The 16,581-nt window shown below is 39.3% G+C and overlaps 1 protein-coding gene across 2 annotated transcripts in view; it reads left to right on the forward strand.

The window, feature by feature from the left end:
* The window catches only part of LOC130926754 (unconventional myosin-X-like), a 154,246-nt gene that overhangs the window by 43,772 nt on the left and 93,893 nt on the right, over positions 1 to 16,581 (forward strand). The window contains exons 5-12 of one of the 2 annotated variants that reach the window (XM_057851915.1): positions 10 to 144; positions 245 to 369; positions 4,049 to 4,062; positions 4,166 to 4,250; positions 4,535 to 4,641; positions 6,996 to 7,125; positions 9,785 to 9,903; positions 15,325 to 15,471. In XM_057851915.1, the coding sequence (XP_057707898.1) occupies positions 10 to 144; positions 245 to 369; positions 4,049 to 4,062; positions 4,166 to 4,250; positions 4,535 to 4,641; positions 6,996 to 7,125; positions 9,785 to 9,903; positions 15,325 to 15,471 (862 nt within the window). Of the gene's footprint in view, positions 1 to 9; positions 145 to 244; positions 370 to 4,048; positions 4,063 to 4,165; positions 4,251 to 4,534; positions 4,642 to 6,995; positions 7,126 to 8,521; positions 8,743 to 9,784; positions 9,904 to 15,324; positions 15,472 to 16,581 lie in introns of those variants that run through there. The other variant, XM_057851914.1, reaches the window with a different exon arrangement.

Here is a 16,581-nt window from a genome sequence, read left to right on the forward strand (position 1 = left end):
TGTTGTCAGCGGGGAGAGCGGTGCCGGGAAGACTGAGAGCACCAAGTTGCTGCTCAAGTTCCTTTCTGTAATGAGTCAGAACTCGGCCGGCACGCCGCCATCAGAGAGGAGCACCAGAGTGGAGCAGGCCCTCATCCAGAGCAGGTACAAATATTTAAGATTTTAGGTTTTCGTTTAATTAAATGCATATGGAAAACACACACTTCTGGCAAATTTGAAAGTTTACGGCGGTTTGTCCCTTCAGCCCCATCATGGAAGCATTCGGAAATGCAAAAACGGTGTACAACAATAACTCCAGCCGCTTCGGAAAATTCATCCAGCTCCACTTCTCCCAGAGTGGAAACATTCAGGGAGGCTGCATCATCGATTGTATCCTTCAACAGCATTATATGTATATAATATGAGTACAATTATGAGTACAATTACACAGTTGTTTAAAAAAACAATCAGACAACTGGAAATGCATGGTCATTGGTAGGGCTGCAGCTATCGAAAATTTTAGTGATCTACTGAAAATTCCATCGATTAATAGAGTAATCGGATAAAACATTTTTTAGATGAAGGAGACGGTACTTTTTCCTCGTAGTCACCGTCTAACTGTTTGAATTACTCTAACACACTTAATATAATTAATCAGGGAATAGTATCGTTTCTCGTATTTACTGTTTGACTGTTTGTATTACTCTTACACACCCAATATGAAATAAATAGCATTTATACTATAGTTTAAGAAAAACAAGCAGAATATAGGGCATAAAACATACACGACGCCTTCTTATCACGGAAGCTCAACGGGGGCGTCATGAGCAAGATTGATGCACCAACTCTCGCGATCAGTTCTCCGGGACAGTCCAGAACAAATGGCGGGACACAAGGAGCACCGGAGAACGCCCGACATCCAACTGATAACATTACTGACAAGATTCCAAGAGCCCTTTTGACGCTGAGGTGGCAAAATCCACAGTCCTCGTTGCCCGGACAATAGTAACTCACGAATCCTTCGGTCCAATCCACAAACAGAAGAGAATCCCTAAACACACCCTCTGCCCCGCGAGAGCCTTCAAAGAGTTGGAACGAGCTTGCCTCCCCACCTAAGTGTTTCGCTTTGCCGTTTTGATCGCTGTCGACCTGAATAAATTGTCAACTTGTTTTCGGTGAGCCTTCTTTAAACCTTTCAAAATGGAGTCAGTACAAAGGGTGAAGACTAAGGTGAATGCGCGGAATTTGGGCTTCTGGCTGAATTGCCAGAGTCCCGCCGGCCGGCCCGGGCATGTACATTGTTTAAAACAGCCAACGATTGCATCTTAGATGCGAAAAAAAAAAAAATTAATCACTGCTTTCACTCAAAAAACTCAAGATCTTATTAGAAAAATTCTTATTTCTCACCTAAAAATGTCATTACGCTTGATATCTAGCAGTTTGCGGTTCAAAGCCGATCAGTACGGTTCGCCCTGTACGGTTCAATACGCTTTATGAACCGTGCCTTTTCAGTTTTGCAATTAATTTATTCTGAATGCTTGTGGAATGAATTTGTCAAGCTCTGTGTGCCTGTGTGTGACGTGAAGCACAGCTGTGGAGAAATTCCCGCCCCGCTGTCAAGCAGCTGTGTAATAGAAGCAGAGAAACGCCCTCTCTCGCTTACAAGCGAAGTGAAAGTGAAACAAGAAAGAAAACAAAACGCTATGACGAGCGGAGGAGTGGAGAGACCGAATTTTGAGGAAGCACCGGCCTCTTTCAAATCTGCGGTGTGGCAACATTTCGGTTTCCCCGTGGACTACAATGCAGAGGGAGAGAAAATATTTTTTTTAAAAATAAAACAATTTTCAAGCATTGCTCGGCGCTTGTTCCCTATGCTAATGGCAACACTTATAACATGACTCCGGCACCTCAGCCGGACGGATTCACACGCAGACATCACTTTTTCAGAGCAGCACTACCCCGAAGAGGACACCAGTGAAAACACACGGCGGGCTTCGTGAATTTATTTGCCGCGTTACATTGTTCCCTCGCGGACATATTTCTCCATCAACGTAATCCCCGACATTTATGAAATGGCACGCAAAGCCATCGAAGATGATTTCGCTAAAGCACATAGTTTCGCCCTGACCACTGATAGTTGGACGTCCCGTGCTACAGAGTGCTACTACCTAACTGTGACGGTCCACGATAATTCATACCATTCAAGTTGTACGGTCTTGGCGTAATTTGTACAAGTGAGCACTGATTTTTAAATGTGTACGTTTTTTGTGCATTACGTCTTTTTTTCCTCCGTTCGGATTTTGTCACCCTTTTCGGCAACGAGACAATGTGCGTTAGTACGTTGGTTGAATAACGCCAGAAAGTCAGAGGCACGGAGAGGGAAAAGTGTTTGTCGTGACGCTGTAGCAAACGCGATGCTAGGCTAGGTGGCTCCAATATTTCCTGACTATAGCCGACAGCCTACAATCTACGCCTAGATATCTCATGCATATAGAACTACATACGAAATGACAGACTCAGTAGCGTTAGTGAACAACCACCATTTTAGAGCAGTAAACTTCTCAGAAAGGCTCTGTTCTAGTGAACCTTCCAAGCGAACCTAAGTAACTTTTTATCTAAAATACTCCTAAATCGGCAAAATCTTGACTTGAGTCTATCTTTAAAGGATGAAACAGTTTTAAAATTTTCACATGTCGAAAGTAGACGGAAGGGAACTAATGCAAAAACGGAAGCAATTTTATCTACTTTAACAGTTGATTCACAACATTAAATGACCTCCAAACAGAGCAAAGGTTACTATGTTTTTGTTTTGTTTTGAAAAATTGGAAAAAAAAAAAACATGAAAGGTAACACCAGTTACTTTGCCAAGTAACTTTTTTACTACTGTGTGTGTATTTCAGTAGTTAGTCACTACACTAGCCAAAGAGCTAAGAGGCATTTTAACAGTCGAAAATATTTACATTTTAAGTGTTTATTTCACTTCCTTAAAAGCAAAATAAAGGAATTTTTTTTTATACAAAAAAAAAAGCAAAACGCAAACTGAAACCGAACCGAAACCGTGATCCCCAAACCGAACCGTGGGCTAACTGAACCGTTGCACCCCTATTGATAACACACGTCACTTAAAAGTTAGGTGTTTTCCGACGTGTTTCAGTTGATTTTTCCATTTCTGTCAAGCTATTTTTAAGTTCTAGTTAAATTTCAAAATCCTATCAGGACTTACAATTTAAAGTTTTTGCAGTGTTCAAAAAAAATTTATGATACCTGCTGAATTGGAGCACGTTAGACACCAGTGCTACTTGGTGTTTTATCCATCAATAACTATCGAGGTAAAATTGACAGTTGGCTTTATTATGTTTTTATTTTACACCCTCATCACTCTACAGCGCTGTTTTTACAGATGAAATAAAGCCTGTATGAAATAATTTCACCTTGTTCCGAGTATCGCTCCTCCGCTCTCTGAGTAAAAGGGGTGCCTTCAGTAGAGCGGGTGCTTGGCGGGCAGGTCACGCGGTGGCTCCTGGCCCGAGTTTCGGGGGCGGTCGTCGGTCACAGGGTCCAGCCGGGCTTACAGAAGCGTCGGCGGGGCCGCGGGTAGCTGAGGCCGAGCAGGGGTAGTGTTATGCAAGCGCTGTTTTACAGAGAATACTTGAAACAGTATTCACCTTAGTCTCCAGCTTGGAATGCTCCCACACTTTTGACATTTTCTGCTTTTTCATGGTGCCCTTCTCTTGGGTTTCTTCGTCGTTACCTCTATATTCATGCGTGGTTGAAATCAAATGTATTCGCCGCCTCTCTCTTCTTCCCGTACGCATGTGACGTCAGCGCGTTGTGCCGCATTAAAAGTAGTCCGGGAAAACCATCATCCTTAGAGCTGGCAAAATTAAACGATTCCTTGAGGCGGAAAAAATTCCTTGGATCAATTTTTAAAATCGAGTTGCTCGAATTATTCGAGTTATCGTTTCAGCTCCAGTCATTGGTGTCTACAGTATTTCCCATAATGCAGCTTCCCAATTTTTTTATGTTGAATGGTGTGTTTTTGTTATTCTCCTTGATTCTCAGCAATCAGATTTGCTGGAAAAGGTAGGTCGATGTCGAAACCTCTTTTGGGCAGCTTCCAGGAAATAACGTCTGATAAGAACATTTGTGTAAATATCGTACTTATCATTTGCTCCCTCTTCCCAAGAACCGAGTGGTGCGTCAAAATCCAGGGGAACGAAACTACCACATCTTTTATGCACTGTTGGCAGGGGCCGACAAAGACCACAGAGGTTGTTTTTTTTTCACATTTTAGAAGGATATACAGTACACAAATCCCCAAATTTTGTAGATATTACAGACTATTGGTTAATATTGGGCTCCTGGAAAGTATTTTGCAATGGTTTTAATGTAAGTCTTTCATGGAAGTTTCACTTTTTGAAGGGAACTACTGTAATAAATGTGTGTACATTTTCTCATCTATTGTTGTGCACCTCAATTTCTCTGTTCTCTAATCAAACAGGTAATATGTAATGAATTGTGATGAATCTAAAGTCCAATCTGTCCTTTGCTGCAGACATGTACTTGCTGTCTGAGGGTCCTGAGTCCTACCACTACCTTAGCCAGTCAGGCTGCATGCAGGATAGCAGTTTGGATGACAAGCAACTCTTCGACAGTGTCATGGTCAGTCAGCATCATGTATAACCACCAGGGGGCAACATAATACTTTATATGTTGCGAAAATGTGGGTGTACAACACAGTGCTTTGAGCACTGAGGGGACTTTTATGGGCAAATGAGCAGGTGATAAAAAGACAAAAGTTCAAATATGTTTGCAAAATATGGACACTTCTTCTTTTTCTTCCAAAGAATAGGATAATAATTATATTAATTGTAATTAATCAACAAATTTTGTAATAAAAAAAGATTTTGCATGATTTTTAACTTACTGATATTGAGTTTTATTAAAGTTAATAATTCAACCAATGATAACATTCATTCATTCATTCATTTTCCATGCCGCTTTTCCAGATAATTAAAAAACCTATACATGCTTAGTCACTGGGTTGCCACACGATGGCGCAAAAGCATTCCGTTTACAGTAAGTGATCTCTGGTTTTTCTCTGTTAATAAGGGCCCGGAACCCGCCGCGATAAGTGAACAAGCGCGAAGTAGCACACCCCACCCCAAAATATATGGCGGAAAACACTCAGGTGACTTGAAGTTCCGCTCTGAGACCCTCTGAGAATTTCAAAATTGTTCGATATGCATGTGTGATACATCATTAGAAAGCTTAAAATCTCAACTTTCTGGGGGAAGAAACATTTTGGACAGGAGGGCATTTAAAAAAAAAAGAAAAAAATGTTTTTTAAACAGCAAAACCTTATCTGGAGGCAAGAGCACGCGAGAGCAGAATTACAGACGCCATGACTTTAGCAAGATATTATCGCGTACTTACCTTGTTTTGATCCAAAAACTCCAAGTCGCATGTATCACTGAGTGTCAAGACACAGCTGTGAATGGCCACAGCTGGATTTTTGGGGGATTTTATGGGTGAAACATGGTAATATAACAAGGGTCGCGATGCAGAAATCGCAGACATTTTTTTCAATTTTTCTTTGTTTGGATCGATTATTCATCATCTAACATATCGGGGAAAATGCGACAGTAACAAAAAACTACAATTTAGCGATCTTTATGAAGTAGATATCCGTGACTTTTTTACAGACGCCATTTTTTTTCATTGCGACGTAATTTTTTTAAAAGTTTGAAATATGCGAGTGAATAACTTTTTAGTCGGGTTTTTTTTTTTTTAATACAAAATATCAGACATGATTTAATGACTCTAAGCTAAAAATGACATTTTGAATAATAAATATAATTACTTACCTTGTTCTCATGGCTGGGTTGAAACAAAAACGGTTGCGCGACGTCTGTAAACGGGGGTTTCCAGGGTAAAACGGGCAAATTAAAAATAGTTTGGGGGCTTAATGCGCCATGAATCTGCTATGGCAGCATATAGACATATTGTTCTATCAACCACAACAGTTGTTTTGGCTCAACATACAGCAGTTTCTTTTAAAGAGGAGTGCAAGAGCAGAAACTGCTTTTTCAGTCTTGTTTGTATTTTCCGCCATAGATATATATATATTTATTTATTTATTTATTTTGTGTATGTGTGTGTCTGTGTGTTCAATGTATTTATTCAAATTTAGCTCTGAAAAGATACATATAAGACATGTTTTTCACTTTTTTCCCCATATTTAAAAAAAAAATATATATATGTATTTAATAATTTTTACGCACTTCAAATGTAATAATTGTAATGAGTTTTAAACATGTTACTGTCCCACCGAATCATTTTATAAATAAGAATAAAGTAGTAGAAAAATGCTTGGCTTTATTTAAATGCTTCATTGAGTGAATCCACTCAAGTCCGCTCAAGCTGCTCACTTACACATAATGAGTTGCCACTGCAACTGTTTTAACAAGTTAAACTATGATTGACGCATGCGGCGCTTTGAAGATCGTTTCCCTGGCAAGATCAAACCCAAACATCTGTCAATGCATGCATGTCATGCATGCACTTCTTGACGAACAAAGAGCAGGTAGAAGGAGGGAGGGAGAGTGAGACTACGAGATTGGCTTGGGACAGTTCGTCTGTATTTTTTTTTTTAATTGAAAAAAAAAATCTGCAATGGACTGACTGCGCGAAGTAACCAGGGATCACTGTATTTGGAATTCAGAAAGAGCACAAAATGTTGAAACAGCGAGTTTTTCGGTGAACAATGGAGGCGAGTTTCAACCAAAGCGGTTAAAGTTGTCCAGTATTTACAAATATTCGGAGGCGATCATGTTAATTTTGATTAACATTACAGTGTTAATCAGAACAGGAAAGAACCCTCTGAAAGTTAAGATTAAAGGGGAGCCAATGGTTATTATTTAACCACTAGTGCCATCTCAATACTTTTGTCGTGCTGATGTAATTTAAAGTAAGCATTACATGATTTACAATTTTAGTCTTGCGTCATTCTACAGGCGGCCTTGCAAGTGATGGAGTTCAGTGAGGAGGAGATCCGAGATGTGTTCAAGCTGTTGTCTGCCGTCCTCCAGATGGGAAACATCGAATTTATGACAGCGGGTGGAGCTCAGATCACATCCAAAGGAGGTAAGAAAGGAGAACGGGGAGCACTGACTGTGCCCCAGATGAGTTCACGCATCCACAAAGAGTATGGCGCCCCATTCCAACCAGTAACTATTCCTTTTTAATCTTTTAATTGCAATTTGCACAATCCATAGGCTGTCATACTGAGGGGTTCATGCATATATACTAAACTTTTTCAGTGCCATTGACGGTAGACGTCCAGTCAACAACACCATGCTAGCATATACCGTAATTTTTGGACTATAAGCCGCTACTTTTTTGTTTAATTTTGAATCCTGCGGCTAATAGGCCAGTTCAGCCTATTTGTTGACTTGTTTGAGTTAGTAGGTAACACATGCCTCCTAGCATGCATTTCAGCGCTACAGATGTAAATAACAAAATGTTCTGCGCTAATTAAGCGTGTAACGGTACATGTATTTGTATTGAACCGTTTTGGTTCGGGGTGCTCGGTTCGAAACGGAGGCGTACCGAACGAGTTTCTGACGTAATGTAACCCTTACTTTTCGAGGCTGTGAGTCGATCGGGTTACAATTTCTTTGTGTAGATTATATTTACTCCATCTTCTCTACTATAATGAGGACCAACACGGTAGGACAGTATAACTCAGAAATGTCAACGGCGCGACAACACGGGCGTTAAAGTCAATCAGCCAATGCACACCAGTCGCAGTGCGGCCGCGTGTTAGACGCATCCCAGAAGCGGCTCAACGCGACGCACGAGAAAAGAACGGCAGAGTTTATTATCTGACGCGAGACGTGGCCCTCCTGCGTCAATACTACTAGCTGTGATCGGGCAGACCGGCAGTCACTCGTGTAAAAATACGGTGGATCCGGTCGATTTTCAAACTAATATGCAATCGTAACCCACTTTTTGAGGCCATCAGATCTCTTGAGTGGTAGATCGGGGCACAGTTGACTTGTCTTTGTTGATTTACTGCTGTCTTCTCTGCTATAATAATAACCAACACGGCCCCGTGTTCAATACAAAACCGTCCTACCACAACAAAACAAGTAGGAACTAATATTCACATAGGAACTAAAGTTATACAACATATAATATACAATATAAATGAATACTACATCACATTTGTAAAATATAAACACATAATAAAATGAATAATAGCCCATATTTTAAATAAAATAAATTGAAATGAGATAAAACACCTGTAATTAAATAATAAAAATAATACACAGATCCTGCTTACACAATTAAATGTATTAATTTCTGTGTGGCGCTTTAACTTGAGAAAATCCACCAATAAAGCTTTTGAAAACCATTCATAAGAAAAATAAATGATTCATTGAGGCATTTCATCTGTAAAATACATGTTGTTAAACTCTTTGTCATTGGGATTGCTTTTCTCTTCAGCACAGGACTTCTTTTTTCTTCTTTCTTGCAGAAACAAAGCTGACCAATACGCGGGGTCCGAAAGGCAAATTGTTGTTGGATTATTATGTTTAAATCCCCGCTAATTTTTGAGCAGAATTCTAGCTTTGTATAGGCTAATGTTCCTATTGTTGAAAGCACAAAAGTGTGTAATAAACAACTAGCACATTTACATTTTGCATTTTGTTTTCTTACTGTACCGAAAATGAACGGAACCGTGACCTCAAAACCGAGGTACGTACCGAACCGAGATTTTTGTGTACCGTTACACCCCTTGTACTAATTATTTATTCAGTTACTGTTGCAGTTGTTTCAATGATTGCTATTTATGGTATTTGGTAACACTTTGTTTGACAGCGGCATCATAAGACTGTCATAAGACCCTCATAATTACAGTGTATCACAAAAGTGAGTACACCCTTCGCATTTCTGCAGATATTTACGTATATCTTTTCATGGGACAACACTGACAAAATGACACTTTGACATCTGTGTGCAGCTTATATAATAGAGTTAATTTATTTTTCCCTCAGAAAAACTCAAAATATAGCCATTAATATCTAAACCCCTGGCAACAAAAGTGAGTACACCCATTGGAAACTACATCCCTAAATTGAGTACTGCTTGTCTTTTTCCCTCCAAAATGTCATGTGACTCGTTAGTGTTACTAGGTCCAGGTGTGCATAGGAAGCAGGTGTGTTCGAATTTGTAGTGCAGCTCTCACACTCTCTTATACTGGTCAAAGAATATTAACAAAGAATATTACATAAAGTTGTTCCTTTATCCAAAACTGATGAACACTCCAACCTTTGTAGAAAATGTTTTAATCTTTGATCGTTGTGTTTTTTAAAAAAAACAGTTAAAGACAAATGGCCATCATGAAGCCCAGAGGGTGAAGGAATTTCATTTCATAACCTGATAGCAGTCTTTTGGATTTTTCTGCCACCCACCTCTGAGTTTGATTGACATGGCAGCAACAGCCCTGAACAGGCTGAAACATGAGCGCCATTCTCTATTGTACCCTGTCCGACAGCTTTTCCAAACATCCAAGTGAAACCACTGCCTAAACAGGTCGAAAGAGTTTTTTGCTCATAAAACATCTTTGCAAGGAATAAATTCAACATTCTTCCTGGTTGCTAGGCAGAATTCACAGGGATCAAGTATGGATCAATAAAAAAAAAATGAATTATTAAATTTGGTCGTGGAATGAATGCTTAGAAGTTAGGCTGCTTTTTAAATATGTACATAATACATGTGTCTGTGTGTGTGTTTTCAGTGGTCTGTAATGTGAGTGAGCTGCTTGGCTTGGATTCCTTCCAGCTTTCTGAGGTGTTGACCCAGCGCTCCATGATCCTCAGAGGAGAGGAGATCTGCTCCCCACTTACTGTGGAGCAGGTAACAACACATCCACACCAAAATCCACCGCAACACCCCTTTCTCTCTGCTCATGTTTGACAAGAATGAGTCAGTCACATCACTTCTTTCATGACTTGTCGTACCAAAATGCAATCCAAGCCACTCACATCTCTCTCGCTCTCTCTCTCATACTCGCACACATACAGTGGGTTCCCCCTCCACATGGCTTGCGTGACTCCCGGCCATTTCCTGCTTTTTGTCTGCCAGATTCCCGGCACAATGAAACCGTGGCGATAGTGATCTGAGTCAAAAGCACAATGGTGCTCATGATTGGGGGGAATGAAGTTGGAGACTTCTGCTGTAGTAGCTGACACGGAATAATTCACTCACAGCGAGCCTGGCAGTATAAATCCATGTCTCAGAGTATGATTAATGGGGGCTTATCTTCATCAGCACATTATAATAATTGTAATGTAGTACAGAGTAGAACCTTCAAGGTTTAAAACGATCCAGTCCAGGATGCTGCTTGACATTCCATTTGTCTCTATTAACTATTTTCCAGTAGGAAGTAAAGTCAATTAGATTAATCTCTTCCAGGGTCCAATTATTGCAATCATCGAACCTTTTTTAACTGTTAAAGGAAACACTTCTCATCTGTCCAAAAGGGATATACAGTTAGACATGTGCCGGTTACCGGTTTCAAGGTTTACAGTGGTATGAAAACGTCATGGTTTCAAAATCACTAAAATTTTCCGTCATACCGAAGTACGGTATTCGCTATTTTACATGTCCCCAAAAATGCAGCCAGAAGTGTCTTGGAGCGGTAGCGCTCACCCCTCCCTCGCCGGTTGTTGCTGTGTGTGTGTGTCAGTGACGCTATTCTGCTAGACAGCTAGCGAACCAAAAAAGAAACACTCCAAACACAAGGCGTACTTTTCTTAAATTTATGGAGGTCTCAAATTATGGTAACTGAAATATTCAAAATGTATACATTTAGTATTTATAACACGTGTGAATAGCTTCATTAGCACAAATACAGGGGTCCCCAAACTAGAGCCCGCCTCCACATGTGGTCCGGCCCACATTTGGACATCCCTAAAACTCCTAAAATGCAAATGCAACTTTTCCCAGAAATTGCAAATTGAATTTTTATGACACATGGTGATTTCACAGTCAGTTTTGGGATGCCACCGCACCCTCTTTCTTTTGCCAGTAAATATGTGGAAGGAATCTTTTTACTCATGCCATAAAAAGAGCTCATTTGATGGCTGGGACAAAGACGCGGCGCTGTCCGTGTCCACCCCGCTGCAGCTTGTTCTATCTGCCCTTTGAAGCAGCTCCTTGCTAAATAGAGAGCATTATCCAGTGCTGGAAGCCAGTAAGAAAGGCTCCTTTTCCCAGTAAGCAGGGGTCACCCAACCTACGACCGAACAGAGTGGGCAAGCCAACCCTCCCATTCCCTGAATTGAGACCCCTCCTTCTTCCCTCATCCAGGACAAACAGCCATTCTTCTCCTCCTCTCGCCCCTGTGACGGAGATCCTGGAGCCAGCAGCTTTCTTTTCAGCACAGGGGGTGACGGCGCATGATGGATGGCGAGAACATTTGCCGCTGCTGCATTATTTAGACATAAAAAAATAATGTACACTACGTTGGTACCGGGAGTGGGGGCAATCGTTTGGGACACAAGGGAAACATTTGAGGTTGAAAACGCAGAGATAGGGGCATCTCGTTTTTAGATGATGTAAATATACATATAAATGCATTAGTGGTGTACGGGTATGCCAGTTTTGTTTTTGGCAGCCCTTTTAATTTTCGTCTTCGTCATAGTTTTTGGGACGAAAATACCATAGACTTCACAATCAGTTGACGGGACACGGGCTTGGGGCCGATCCGTGGGGGTCTATTTTCAAAAACTTAAAATTCAAATATTTTCAAAACTAAAGACGCTAGCGACCTAAAACCAAAAAAAAAAAAAAAAAACACCTCCCTTAGGCATATTAGTCTCCATGAGCAGCAACATCAAAATATTCAAAGTCGTTCCCTAATAAAATCCTGATTTTTTAATACAAGTATAAAAACACTTAAAATGACTTTAAAATTCTCACATTTTACACTAGATGCACAAAAATCACCAAATGCAGAGATAATCACGTATATTTTCAGGATCAATGGCAATATTTAACTTATCATAAAAGTTTTTGCTCAAAATAGCAACTTAATTTTTTAAAATTTAATGCAAGTTTTTAACAGCTAATAAATCACACAATTTTCATATCAAAAACTTAATACCTGAGGAAAGCATGCAGAACCATCTTAATTTTACTCAACGTAAGCAAAATTTGTATTTTTCTATATACACACTTATCACAACTTATTTAGGTTGAATTCCGCTATTGTGTAGTGATACAAAATCCAATATGGCGGCCATCATAAAACAGAGAAGCTTTTTAAGTAGAAAATTCTTGCACATAAATGCTTCATTTGTGGAATTTCTACAGATATGAACGTAAAACAGTGTAGATTCTTGGTTAAATGCAAAAAACGGGCAGTTATCGTTCATTTTATGTAAACATTCTAAACCAAAGTTACGGTATTGTTTAATCCAACATGGCGGCCGTCACGAAACAAAGAGCTTTTTAAATCGAAAATTCTTGCAAATAAATGCTTAAATTGCTTAAATCGCGGAAATTGTAGAGGTATGAACGTAAAAGAGCTGAGATTCTTGGTTAAAAGCAAAAAACGGGAAGTTATCGTTCATTTTACGTAAATGTTTCAAGCCAAAGTTACGTATTGTTTAATCCAACATGGCGGCCGTCACGAAACAAAGAGCTTTTCAAGTTGAAAATTCTAGCTAATTAATGCTTAAATCGCAAAATTTCTATAGAAATGAACGTAAAACAGTCTAGATTCTTGGTTAAATGCAAAAAACGGGCAGTTATCGTTCATTTTACGTAAATATTTCAAGCCAAAGTTACGGTATTGTTTAATCCAACATGGCGGCCGTCACGAAACAAAGAGCTTTTTAAGTTGAAAAGTCTTGCAAATAAATGCTTAAATTGCTTAAATCGCAGAAATTTTAGAGGTATGGACGTAAAAGAGCTGAGACTCTTGGTTAAAAGCAAAAAACGGGGAGTTGTCGTTCATTTTATGTAAATGTTTGAACCCAAATTTAGGTATTGTTTAATCCAACATGGTGGCCGTCACGAAACAAAGAGCTTTTTAAGTTGAAAATTCTTGCTAATAAATGCTTAAATCGCGAAATTTCTATAGAAATGAACGTAAAACAGTCTAGATTCTTGGTTAAATGCAAAAAACGGGCATTATCGTTCATTTTATGTAAACATTCTAAGCCAAAGTTACGGTATTGTTTAATCCAACATGGCGGCCGTCACGAAAGAAAGAGCTTTTTAAGTTGAAAATTCTTGCAAATAAATGCTTATATCGCGGAAATTTCTATAGAAATTAACGTAAAACAGTCTAGATTCTTGGTTAAATGCAAATAACGGGCAGTTATCGTTCATTTTACGTAAACATTTCAAGGCAAAGTTACGGTATTGTTTAATCCAACATGGCGGCTGTCACGAAACAAAGAGCTTTTTAAGTTGAAAATTCTTGCAAATAAATGCTTAAATCGCGGAATTTCTACAGATTTGAACGTAAAACAGTCTAGATTCTTGGTTAAAAGCAAAAAACTAGCAGTTATAGTTAATTTTTTGTAAATATTTTAAGCCAAAGTTACGGTATTGTTTAGTCCAACATGGCGGCCGTCACGAAACAAAGAGCTTTTTAAGTTAAAAATTCTTGCAAATAAATGCATAAATCGTGGAATTTCTATAGGTATGAAAGTTAAACAGTCTAGATTCTTGGTTAAAAGCAAAAAATGGGTGGTTATCATTCATTTTATGTAAATATTTCAAGGTAAAGTTAGGCAATTTTTTCCCATTCATTTCATTGTATTTACAATATTTCAAAGTGCATGCATGGTGCGAAAAATATAATAATTACCTTGAATCTTCGACCAAATGACTCTTAAGACACTCCTGCCTGCTTGTATGCAGTAAAACCTTCGTCCCATTTCCACCTAAATCCGGCGTTAGAATGCAGCGTGTGTTTGAGTTTATCACGGTGTATAGTGAAAGCCACCTCTACGCACTATGGTATGCCCCCTTACGGGAAGGAGTGGCGCAAAGTCTGTGGGAGTTGTCTTGTCAACTGATGATGGACTCTATGGAAAATACTTATTATTAATGTCTTAGTCATATTTTAGTCATTTCAAGCTGTGACCATTTTCGTCTAGTTTCAGGCAACAAAAACTCAGACGAATTTTGTCTAATTTTAATTGACAAATACTGTTTTCGTCTGTAAAACTCAAACGTTTTAGTCCAAAAATAAATAGATAATAAGGTTTCCAACAATTTCAAATGAACATTGACAGACGAGCACATAATTGTAGTATCTAAAAGGACTTTGCCACCTTCGTGACGATGATACACACTCAGTAGGAAAAACAGTCCTTTATTTTCAATTAATTAAACCCAACTGGACGCCATGAACTGTATGAAAAAAAGTTGGCCCAAAGACTTTGCTCACCATGCTAAACGCAAACGCTATGCTAACGCTACAAGTTACATATAGTGTGTGATGATCACTTGGCACGGACCTTTAAAGGCTAAAGCAACATGGCATATTCATTCTAGCCAAGATAAGAAAACAAATCTTTTTGTTTCAAAACAAGCAAGTCTGGAGCCAGTAGAGGACACAAGTGAGTGTGTGTGTGGTGCAGGGGAGCGCAGCACGGCACATGAGCGACACAACCAAACAGTGCTAGGATGCAGGCTAACTACACATACGATTAGAGAATGTTACACATTGTAAACATATGATGGAACCTATGGCACATTTTCATCTCGTTCGCATCTCGTCAGACGAAAACTGGCATTCGTCTCGTTACGTTTTAGTCTCCCAAGACACGTTCTTAGCTCGTCACGTCATTGTCATGAAAAAATTGTCCGTCACCGAAATATTTTCGATATCGAAACAAGGGATCACTGTAAGTACATTTTAACAAATTATTTTGAAGTGCGTTACATTAGTGCAAGAAATATTACAGTAGTTTTCATAATGTAAATGTTGGCCGTACTTACTGTAACCCACCTCGACTTTTCCCTTTCTTGTTTCTAAGTTGAGACTACAAATATGAAGTCCTGCATGCTATGTAATTGGCCATAAAGAGCAGTCAGCAAACAGTCAGCATTTCTTTTCTCGCATCAAAAAAGTGCACTCTCACTGTGAAAATGAAGGGTACTGCTAAACACTGTGGCCTGTTGTGAAAACAGACAATCCTACCCACACAGCGACACGAAACAACACAAAATGAACACAACACAGCCTCAGTTGGAAAAGCTTAACCTGACCTCAGGTAACCTGGTGCTAACCTTGCGTTGCGACATGCTTTGCAGGCCGTGGACTCGAGGGACTCTGTTGCCATGGCGCTGTACTCCCAGTGTTTCTCCTGGATCATCATGAGGATCAACCAGAAGATTAAAGGCAAAGACAACTTCAAGTCTATTGGCATCTTGGACATCTTTGGATTTGAGAACTTTGAGGTGATTGATTTGAAAAGGAGTGTTTGGGTTAGGATTAGGGTTTTAAAACTGGACCAGAATTCCAACCTCTCAGAATTATAAAATGATAAAAATATGGTTATTAAGACTACTATCATCACCAAAATGAAGTCAGGATGTTATGGGACAATTTAAAAAATGTTGAATTGTAAAGTGATAGTATGGTGGTGTTATTACAGAAAAAAATTAAATGAAAGAAATACGACCCCCCCAGCTCCCTACATGTACAGACAACAATAAGTTTGCAATTAATTAATTAACCCTTTGACAAACAAAATTAAAATTGTGTATACATTAGGAGTGGGAACCTCTTGGTACCTTATGATAAGATTTGCGATACAAAGCTCACGATAAAGATGATCTGACGATATGGCGATACAGCGATTATCGATACATTGGTCAGGAAATCATTCTAGAATATTCTACAAACAACGAATAAACAGAAAAACAAGCTTCTGCTGTGAATTGGAATGAGTTTAGCACTAGTAGACGTCCAATCTATTTGAACTGGGAATGTTCATTTGCCTCCATCCCTCCCACTTAAAACGGATTGAACGTCTATGGCTGTCAGTGGCAGCCAATGCCAGGCAATGAGGTAATTTTGGGCTATTTAAGGTCATTTACCTGTTGATTTTCAGTTACTTCCTGTTGATTTTAGGGTATTTTATGGGTCACCTCCTGTTTATTTTGAGTTACAGAACAGGAAGTGACCTGGGAATCACCCAAATGAATAGGCAGTGACTCAAACTCAACAGAAAATGACCTGTAAATGAAAATCGGACAGAATGACTGTGAATGCTCTGGTTTCGAATGAACGAACGTTCCCAGTCTAAATGGATTCGGCGTCGTGCACCTTCAATGCAGCCTTACAGTTAACTGAGACACTATTATGGTGGAAGATTTTGGTAGCAACTTGTTGGTCCCTTTTTTTTTTTTTTTTTTTTAAAGACATTAACACCTTTTTAAAATGATATCTCAAAACTTGGCAGGAGCATATCAGTAACCTTTTGTGATACAAAGTATCACGATATACCACCATTTCGATATTTTCTCACACCCCTAGTATACATATCGTATTTTTTGGACTATAAG

This window comes from Corythoichthys intestinalis, chromosome 12 (assembly GCF_030265065.1).
Source record: "Corythoichthys intestinalis isolate RoL2023-P3 chromosome 12, ASM3026506v1, whole genome shotgun sequence".
Taxonomy (NCBI): Eukaryota; Metazoa; Chordata; class Actinopteri; order Syngnathiformes; family Syngnathidae; genus Corythoichthys; species Corythoichthys intestinalis.